Source organism: Vespa crabro, chromosome 15 (genome assembly GCF_910589235.1).
Source record: "Vespa crabro chromosome 15, iyVesCrab1.2, whole genome shotgun sequence".
NCBI classification, from domain to species: Eukaryota; Metazoa; Arthropoda; class Insecta; order Hymenoptera; family Vespidae; genus Vespa; species Vespa crabro.
This window is the reverse complement of record NC_060969.1, coordinates 3,352,599-3,363,341: the sequence shown is the minus strand read 5'-3', so window position 1 is coordinate 3,363,341 and position 10,743 is coordinate 3,352,599. Positions and strand designations below refer to the sequence as shown.

At 29.7% G+C, this 10,743-nt stretch overlaps 2 protein-coding genes across 4 annotated transcripts; both read left to right on the top strand.

Moving 5' to 3' along the window:
• Positions 1-7: 7 nt before the first annotated feature.
• LOC124429659 (receptor-type tyrosine-protein phosphatase U) lies at positions 8-7,349 on the top strand. Of its 3 annotated transcripts, XM_046975228.1 has the most exons (14): positions 8-1,067; positions 2,977-3,250; positions 3,367-3,491; positions 3,577-3,664; positions 4,564-4,640; positions 4,771-4,905; positions 5,076-5,216; positions 5,305-5,465; positions 5,578-5,713; positions 5,859-6,108; positions 6,204-6,280; positions 6,384-6,623; positions 6,764-7,108; positions 7,208-7,349. In XM_046975228.1, exons 1-14 carry the CDS (start codon positions 1,065-1,067, stop codon positions 7,286-7,288), a joined length of 2,133 nt encoding a protein of 710 aa, XP_046831184.1. In that variant the 5' UTR covers positions 8-1,064; the 3' UTR covers positions 7,289-7,349. The 3 variants fall into 3 exon arrangements, with proteins under 3 accessions (XP_046831184.1, XP_046831185.1, XP_046831186.1); XM_046975229.1 differs by lacking the exons at positions 8-1,067; positions 2,977-3,250; positions 3,367-3,491 and adding an exon at positions 3,998-4,193; XM_046975230.1 differs by lacking the exons at positions 8-1,067; positions 2,977-3,250; positions 3,367-3,491 and adding an exon at positions 4,008-4,193 and having other exon boundaries at positions 3,587-3,664.
• Positions 7,293-10,632, top strand: LOC124429661. The gene has a single exon (XM_046975232.1). The coding sequence runs from the start codon at positions 7,541-7,543 to the stop codon at positions 9,692-9,694; it is 2,154 nt and encodes a 717-aa protein (XP_046831188.1). The 5' UTR covers positions 7,293-7,540; the 3' UTR covers positions 9,695-10,632.
• Positions 10,633-10,743: the final 111 nt, after the last annotated feature.

Genomic DNA, 10,743 nt, shown 5'->3' with positions numbered 1-10,743 from the left:
GCGTCGGCGTCGGCGTCGACGTCGCATCTTCCCCTCTCGTTTGGCTCTAAGCCTGGCGCTATAACGCCGACGTCGACATCGACGGCGCCATCGGCAGCACTACCACCGCTCCATTGCCGGCTCCAACATTTTACGACCGACTACTCCTCTCCCCGGCCCTTATACCCCATCCACCCCCACTGTCTACATTCACACTCGGAGATCGTAGCCACCCCGATGGCTCTCAATTCCTTGTTAGAGTAATACAACTTACCGTCAACGGTTGTCGCGTCGCTCTGTGTCAGTCTGTCATCGACCTCGCACTCGGAAACGTGATCGCCGTCGTTTATCCTCGCGCTTTTCGCTGCTCTCTTTTCTATCATATTAATTCTCATCCTCGTTGTCCTTGGATTTATAATCTTATTTCTTCCTCCTCATTCTTTTTTTTTACATTTATTTCTCCTTTATCCATCGCGTATCTTTTAAGGAGATCCTCTCTATTGCGATTAACGATCACCCGAAAAATACGTTAGATAATTTGGATGAATAATCTAAATCTTGAAAATTCTCAAGTGACAACAATTATTAAAATTTGCCTGTCAAATCAAAATCGTAATCGCGAATTGAACATAAAATTATAAGTGAAAAGTACGTCTTCATTTTTGGATATTATCCTCTTCTTCGTATACATACATACTTTTTTTACGAACTTATCCACGCTTCTCTCTCTCTCTCTCTCTCTCTCTCTCTCTCTCTCTCTCTCTCTCAAACATGATATATTAATATTCGGAGTTTATATTAACGCCCACCGTCATCTCTCGTCATCGACCGTTCGCGAATAAGAGTGAAATCGTTCAGAAAATTGAAATTGTTAATTATACATCATTCCTCTTTATTCTCTTCCTATCCTTTATCCTCTATCAAGATATATCAAATGTTATTGTGTTTTTATATAAGACTACATTTTGGATAAAAAGAACGAAGAATAATTTCTCTTGTCGGCTGAGAAGAAGACACAACACGCGGGTAATATGTCCGCATTTGGCGCCGGTTGAATCTTCGATATATCAACGAGAATCACGGTTATGGTATGTCGATTTTCAACGACATTATCGTTTGTCTTCCACTATCGATCGATGATGATCCTTCTCCTATCGAGATTTTTATTATTCAACATATACGCATAAAGAGCCATTGCAATGACATTGTACAAATGGTATATATAGGCACGTCATATATACATACATGTGATATATATGTATATCATTATCATTAATTGTTTTTTTGTTTTTCTTTTCTTTTTTTTTTTTTTTTATAATTAAAATATTCTTTAAGGATTATCAATCGGTAAAGCATTACATATATTTATTGAATGAATATATATATATATATACAAAAAAAAAAGAAAATCATTTTTTATACAAAACTAATGAATAACGACGGTGCTCTGGTCGAAACAGAGTTTCGACAGAGATGGCATGAGTTTATTTTTATATTTATATTCTTAGCGGAAGACGCTTAACCTTCGGTATGGAATATCACTGTGTAGAGCGATGAATCGAATAAAAAATATCTATCGAACTTAACATCACCAAGAAAAATGATAAATCATTTTTATAAAAAAATCCGTTTTAAAATCAGATCAAAGTTATAATTATTACAATTATTATTTTTATAGAATCATTACAGAATTGCAATACATTTTTTGCGTTTTTACTTTTCAAGTAAAAAAACAAGAAAAAAAAACGAATGTGGATTTATTTAATGCTCGATTATATATATATATATATATATATATATATATATATATATATATACACATATATTATATAACATATATATATATGTTTATTGTTTATATTGATTTAATTTTTTATACGCGAATAAATGTAACAAAATTATAGATTTAACTGTATCGAATAATGTGATCATATAAAGTAACTATTGTATTTGAAAAATAAATTTAAAATAAAAAAAAAAAATAAGACAATAGAATAAGAAGAAATTTTTTCTCTATCTAACTATTTCTAATATCAAGGTTAATAATTCATTTTCGCGCCTTTCTATGAAACCTATCGTTGAAATGAGGGAGCCACTACCGGATAGTCATCTATTCGAATTCATTCGTATTTATATATGCATATATCAAATAATACATGTTATGTCATGCATAAAGTAATTTTTAAATCCAAATTTTTCTTTCTGTCTTATTTTAAGAAATTAATTAATAAAAATAGATCTTCAATAATTTATATTATAATGTTTAATAATAGTACTTTATCATTGGAATGTAAAAAATGTGTATGTTGAATAATTGTTCTGTTAATATGATTATAATTTGTTATTAATTTTTATTAATTTAATTATACGAAAAATAGCTTCCATAAAATCATTCATTCAATTGAAAAAAATTAATTAACCTCTTCGATCTTTGTAGATTTACAATTTTTTGGACTTTAAGCGCGTATTTATTGAAAAGTCAAGAGACAATATATTGGAATATATCTAAACGGAAATCCTAAATTTTACGAAAACAAGTAAGAATTAGTCAGCTGTTGATACATTGCAATCAAGTTATCTGGCATGTTTATAGTAGTATTATTTTTCATTCTATATATTTAAGAATAATTTCTGCGTTATATTTGATTCTTTTTGTAGATTTTATCACTTGTTATTAGGCTGTTTCAAATCTGAAATGAAAAATTACAAACAATCTAACATAATGTTGATAACATGTATATGACATAAGGATTTTTAAAAAGATTTGTTACTATAAAATATTTGACGATGGATCTTTGGAAGGAATAGTTTTATATAGTTGCAGATAGTTTAACATATATTGTTTATTGGCTATATTTAATAATTCACAGGTAATTTAAATTCTAAAAATTTATGTCAATAATAGTTTCAATGTTTTTAATGTTTTATATATTTTTTGTTAATATATCATATAAAAATGATATATTTAATATTAAAGTAATAATATTATCATTTCAGAAAATGTCATCTTTAAGAACACAATCGACCGGTGGTGGTGTCCTAGGTTTGAGCAGTATTTGCTCTGATCGTACAGGAGCCACTTCAATTGCTAGTGGTTCTCATTCTCATTCCCATACACATAGAAAACATCATCATCACAGTAGAAGTAGAAGTGCTCCTAGAGCGCCAGAAAAGCCACCTAGAAAACGTCATTTAAATCCTGGACATAGCTTGGTTTCCATTCCAAGTCAAATTAAATTATCAATGTTAAACAGTGGCCTCATTTCTTTTGGTAAGTTCTTTATATATTTGATATATTTGATATATTTGAATCTATATTATTTGCTTATAAATTAAATAATAAAAACAAAGAATCCAAAAGCCATAATGTTATTTTTATATGTTTAGCGACAGAAGAACTTAGTAGTAGTATGAGCACTACATTGCCTTCAGCACCAACTGAACTTTTACAATTTCCAAAGCTTTGTGAGCTTCGAAGAAAGTTTCCAGTTCTATATCGTGTAGAATTTCAAGTAAGAAATAATATCTTAATGTGGTTTCTTGATAAAATTTAATAATTAAACATGTATTTAAAATATTACTTGTTTCAAATTTCAGACAGCAGCAAAGGTAGAATCACATTCATGTAGACATGCTATAAAACCAGTGAATAAAGAAAAGAATCAAAACCAGAAATGTATTCCATGTAAGTATGAATCATATTAATTATAAGAGTGTTGTACTGTCAAAAAACAAATTGTTTTACATTATTTAATCCAAAGTGATAGTTAGTGGTTATTGTTAATGTTGAAATGTTTTGTTTCAACAAAAGAACTAATTCTGTTTGTTTTAATATTGTGTGATCTTTTAAGCTTCAAATTCTATCTAAATTTCTGTCATGACATTTAAGCAGAGATTGCTTTATGATACAGGAACGTTTTAATGCTTTGAAATATGCGCTTTTGTACTTTAGAATATATTTTTTATAAGCTTTTTTTATGCGATGGTGGTTGACATGTTTAAACTTATAAAATATTAGACTGTACTAGGACTCTTCGTGGGATCCAGATTTGAGGATATTCGGATTCCTTGACATCCAGATAAATACATGACACGACAGCTCGAATCCGGATACCGAATATTCGAATCCGGATCCTACACTGAATTCAGATCCCATTATATGGATCTAACTCCTACACTAGTGCCTGCCAATGAAGACACGCCAACTACAAACGGTTAGTGCTATCACTAGCTGTTGCTGGTAAGTTAGTATATTTTTAGTAAATGCGTTATGACTATTCGTTGCAGTTGGTGATGTGTAGATATTGATGTTTTGCAAATTATTGCATATGATCTAATTTTTTTGAATTATTACAATGAATGCAAATTTTATTTCTTAAATAAAACATAAATAAGATAAATATTTCTCTTATTTTTATAGTTTTATTTATTTGCCTTAAATTTCTCTTCAATTCAAATCCTATTCTTAATACAATGGAAATCCTCTTTGTAAAATATTGTCATAATAATATGATCACAATTTTATCCCATATCTTGATTTACTCTGCATAATTGTTTTGTTATAATAATCACAATTATTTACAGATGACTATAATAGAGTGGTTTTGGATACAATAGAGGGTGAAACAGATTCTGATTATGTTAATGCATCTTATGTGGATGTAAGTATTTCAGTGTTTTAGCTTGATATATTAAAATAGAACATTAAATACAATTGAAGACTAATTTGATTAACATTGAAGTTTTTTGTCAAAATTGTATTAACTTTTATTGCCTCATTTTATATTTTAGAGTATCTTGAAACCAAATGCTTATATTGTAACTCAAGGTCCTATGGAAAATACTGTAACAGAATTTTGGCGAATGGTTTGGCAAGAAAAAGCATCTTGTATAGTTATGCTAACGAAAACTTTTGACTTCATAAGAGTAAGTCAGTATTTGATTAGATTTAATTATTATAAGAATAGATTTAAAAAAAAAAAAACCCACATATTTAACATTAATATTACAACATGATATTTCATGTTGATATGATCATGTTGATCATGATATTTATCATATCATAATTTCTGCAGTATTGTGTAACAATTTCGTAGGTCATGTGCGTCCAGTATTGGCCAGCGAGTAAAGACAAGGATGAAGAATATGGAGGTATCGGAGTTTCGATATTACAGGAAGAGCAATTAGCCAATTTTCATATACGTACAATAAAACTTTATAAAAAGGATGAAAGCGATGTAATGTATAACAATATATTATATGATAATGTATAATTTGTATAAAATATTTTATTAAAATAAAAGCTTCACATCTTAATATTTTCAGGAAATTTGTGAAGAGAGAACATTATTACAGTTTCATTATACTGAATGGCACTCTCATACATGTCCCTTTGGTAATGCAGTGTTAGAATTTCGTCGTCGTGTTAGAGCAGTTGTTGGATCTACCATAAAAAATGAATCAGGTCCTATGGTAGTTCATTGCAAGTAAGTCTTCACAAACGTTATATTACTATGTAGAGAATTATTGAAAACTTTTTTTTATTTTACATTGAACTTTCTTATATTCTTTATGATTATTTTCTCTTCACAATTAAAGTGATGGTGGTGGTCGATCAGGAGTGTATCTTGCAATAGATGCTAATATGGAGTTAGCTGAAGAAGAAGATGCCTTTGATGTATTTGGATATTTAAAGAAGTTGAGACAAAGTAGAAGAGGACTGATAGAAAATTTAGTATGTAAAATCATAAAAAAAAAAAAAAAAAAAAAAAAAAAAAAGAATTGTGAGGGGTAATATATATACTAATGGTATCGATGAATTAATTTCATATAAAAATGTTCTAACTCATAGTAAATGCAAATGAAATATATCTTTACAGGAACAGTACAAATTTGTATACGACACATTGGAAGAATTTGTAATATGTGGTACTTCATGGTTTCCAGTTTCGGAATTATCGCTACGTTTGAAACAAAAAGGTATAAAAAATCCTATTACTAAAATGAACGAGTATTTACGAGAATATCAACAAATATGTAAGCAAACTCCACGATTTACGATCGGAGATTGTGCAGGAGGACACAGAGCTGATAATCGTGAAAAGAATAGAGATGTTTTGGTTGTACCACGTAAGTTTAAAAAAAAAAAAAAAAAAAAAAAAGGAAAAAAAATCAGACATGTTATACTCTATAGATTACTTTAAATGATTATTTCTTTTACTTAGCTGATAATTTTCGACCATACCTTACTAGTTTCCAAGGGAACAATTTCACAGATTATATAAATGCTGTCTTTGTGGATGTAAGTTTAAAATGAACTTTTTTTTTATATATATATATATATAATATCTACATATTTTTGTTTTTTGATTCTATTAATTTATAATTATGATAATTTATAATAGGGCTATACAAAACCAAGAGAATACATTGTTACTGAGTGGCCACTACGAAACACATGTGGCGAATTTTGGTCTCTGGTTTATGATTATGAATGTGCAGCAGTTGTTGTATTATGTGTACCACCTCAGGGTTCTACAAATTTTCCAAGTTTTTGGCCCGAAGGAAGGCATTCCAAAAAATATGGTCCTGTATTTACTATTGATCATATTAGTCATAATCATTATACGAATATTAAAACTTGGGTAAGTACAATAAAAATCTTATTCATAAATTATATTTTATAACATAGCTTTCAAGTGAAATATTTTTGTTTATATTACTCATCTTTTTATATTTACATACATCATATCTATCTACAAATATATGGGATATATTTCTACAGGTATTTAGAATAAATAAAAAAATTATTTCATTACCTGAGTTAATGGCAGGAGTGAAAGCACCTCCAAAAACAGTTCAATTATTTCAATTAACGTGTTGGCCTATGGGTCATAAAGTACCAACATCTACAAATAGCTTAGTAGAATTAATGAATATGGTTGAACGTTGGAGACAAAGAACGGACTATGGTCCAGTAGCAGTCGTGTCTCCTGATGGAAGAAGTCGTTGTGGTGTTTATTGTGCTGCCAATGCATGTATAGAACAAGTAATACAACACGGAGAAGTAGATATATTTCAAGCTGTGAAAACAGTGCGTAGACATCGGCCTCAGCTAATAGAGAATATGGTTGGCATTAATACATATTAAAAAATTATAAGATAACACAACAACAACAACAACAACAACAACAACAATATAAATTTTGTGTGATTTTTTTTTTTTTAGACAGAGTATAAGTATTGCTACGACTTAGTTCTACATTATGTGCTGCATTATTTAAACAAAGATATGAACGAAAAAAAGTGAGAAAGCGAGTTGGGGGACGAGCTGTGGTTCATAGAATTTGGTCGTGGTGCAGCGCTACCATTAACACCAGAAGAAGCTTCAACGGATGGTGAACCAATTTTACCTTGTGCTCAAGGACATGTTGTTTATGAAACTACAAAAGTGATATTGCCAGAATTGTCAAACGGTTCCACATTTCATAAAACGCCTAGTAGCAAAGAACTGAAGGTCGCAGAAAGTCCTGCAGAACAAAAGATATTATGGAATAGATCTATGGTGAAATCATTAGAAGAATGTGCAAATATCACTAATAGAAATATAACAAAAGATAGGATAATTTCATCGGGACGTGCTACTAGACCAGAAAACCTTGATATCACACCATGGTACCATGAGAACTTCTCTATTCCAAACAGCTCGTCAGAATATATGATTCATCGAAAATTCGACTCCTCAAGCTCACACGTTACTAAAGAATTAAAACTTAAGTTAATTTCAAAAAAGGATAGTAGTGTTGAAACAGAAACTCCGCAAATAGAAGCAATCGGTATTACGCCTAGAAAGGCTTACATGGATTTAGTTGATGCAATCGCATTGTTAGATGAGACTTGTCCAAATCAAGAATTTAATCCGTCCGATACAATAAAAATAACAGAGGCTTCTTTATTGCCATATACAGAATGTAAAAAAGTAAAATCAAAAAATAAGTCGAGAAGTTCTTATAATCACGATCACGATCGACTTAATCAACGTTCATTTAAAAGACATCGTCCACAGGATAAGAATAAAAATCGACCATTAATGAAGAAAATTGGAAAATCGAAAACCGAAGAAATGCCATTTTTAATAAGATCGTCGCCGAATCTTGGCACCATTCGTAAACCTTGTTTTCAAAAGATTAGATCAAGAAAAGTTCTTGAACAACCTACTTTAAATAAAATCAGTTCTTTGAAAAAATTCATCTTTGATACGACAAATGTTACAGAAAATTTTGTTGTTAATTTTAAAAGTATCAGCGAAACAACAGCAGATATTCAAACTAGTATTGAACAAACTAATAATCAGCAAGAAAAACAATTGAAAAAGTCTAGAACTTTAGAGTTACCTATTAGAAGATATTCTGATATAGGTCAAAGTTCTTCTGTGACAATACATTCCTTTGAAACAGATGATTTAGATAAAGTTTTCTCTCGAAAGACACCTCTTCGAGATTATCGAAGAGCTTCATTAGATAACGTAATCGATACCGGAAATTGTTCGTCGTTAGTGGAAGATGTAATAACGAATAATTCGAAACTTAGCATGCAACAACGATTCAATAGTATAGATACATTAATAAAACACAAAATAATCGTAAATGAACAAAGTGTTTCTTCTAGTAAGTATGTAGGTTCTTCATTCACAGAGTTAGATAGATGGAGTAGCTTTTTTAAGAAACAAGAAGAAATAAAAAAATGTATGACTCATTCAACGATTGATTGTATTTGTACAAGTTTAAAAATCGGCGGAAGTACACCAAATTTGAAAGAGTGCATTTCAAACTCTCTCCTAATAAATACATCGAGCAATGTAAATGAACAACGTCAAAAAATAATCTCTCTAAACAAATTGAAAGAAATTAGTCATGTAAAAGATAAAAAAATAGTTAGAAATACAACCTCGAAGTGTCAAAAATGGCAAATTTTCTTTGAACCTTTGCAAGACACATTAGATATGTTTAATGAATTACGCAAAGTAAGCAGTTTACTGAATATACCTTCTTGGGAGAAATTTTCTAATGTAGACAAAACGTTTGTTCAAATACCAAAACAGATTTTTTTAAATAAAAAAGAAACATTAAGACATGAAAGTAGCAGACAGTATATTGCAAGTGAAAGAAGCGAACCAAGCACAAATAGTCAAAATGAAAGAAAAGAACAACTTTCAAAGTTAATGGAATCAGTTCAATGTAAAAAAACATATTTGCCATTACATCATGTTCTTAAAGAAAAACAGGAAATAGATTCTAAAGCAATTTCTTTAACCACTGCAAAAGATTTAACTTCTCAGACTGAAGTAGATTCTAAATTCTACCTATCGGATATTTTTAATGTACCTTTACAGAAAAGGAATGTACAAGAACAGAAAGAGATGGATATGAAAATAAAACAAGCAACAAAGGCAAAACACAATCATTGTCTTGAAATAAAAGTTGCTAATCCTATGTTTCAAAAAGAAAGTAGCTCTCAGAAAATGGTACAAATTCAGGGACGGACCAATGATTTTTATGAGATCGTATCATCTAAAACAGTGCCGAATTGCGCTGAAAAACAATTGAGCAAAGTCTCTGCTGAAGAAGATACAAAATTAGAGAACTTTACCCTTGGTTCTAAGGTTGACTACCAGTCAGTTATTGAGCAAAAGCGGACCAAATGCTTTCCTTTATAATGCATGTATGTAGATCTACTTGTAGATAATGTTCCATAATAAAAACACATTGTGTTTGCATTAAAAATGTACAATGCCAGGGACAGGAGCCTTACGTATATAGTGAATCATGTTTTACTTAAACTGTTTCACTACTGTTTAACTATACTAATCGTAAAAAATTTAACACTTATTTCTAATGCTGTACAGGATATAACGGACATTCGATGCGGATTGTATTATTGGTTTCTACAATAAACATTACGCGACATTCATAAAATTGGACAGGATTACAATCCTTTTTGATCGAGCCTTTGATAATAATGGACATAAACATAAAGAACAGCATGATCCCTTAAACACTGTCAAAAATGAAAGTGGTACAATACTAAAATATATACAAAAAAGTATGTGTAATATAACTTGTATCATTTAGTCAATGGTTTTTGAGGTGCCTTGCCTTGTATATGTTTACATATGATATATATATATATATATATATATATATATATGTATGTATGTATGTATATGTATGCATATCTTTTTAATAATGAATAATTTTTCATTTGTTTCCAAATGTAACTATGGATATAGCAGATTATTTAGAATAATAATTGGCTTTTCATGTGTCACTTTCATCAAGGCAAGGATTTGGATCATTTTTCTATACTGCTTATACAAAATAAAAACATTTGTAAAATGTTGGTCTATATTACACATTATTTCTTTTGTTATCAGAACAAAAATCATAGACCAACAAAATATTTAACAGTCCAAATTTGACAAGATTATTAATCATTATAAAGAAGGGGAATTAGGACTTGGATAAGATGTGTTTATATAGAATGTAGCTTAAGTGTTTATAAAATTGTTAGAAAAACATTATTGTAACAGAAATGAAATATTGTTCTGTAAATATATCGATGGAAAGTAAATAAGATAATTGTTAATAGAAATAAGATGCGTCAGTATGAATACTTGTATAGACTCTAATAGTAATTTGTTCCTTTTTCATTTTATTTTTTATTTATAAAATAAAACTAAAGTTTCTTAATTACAAAGTTCATCAC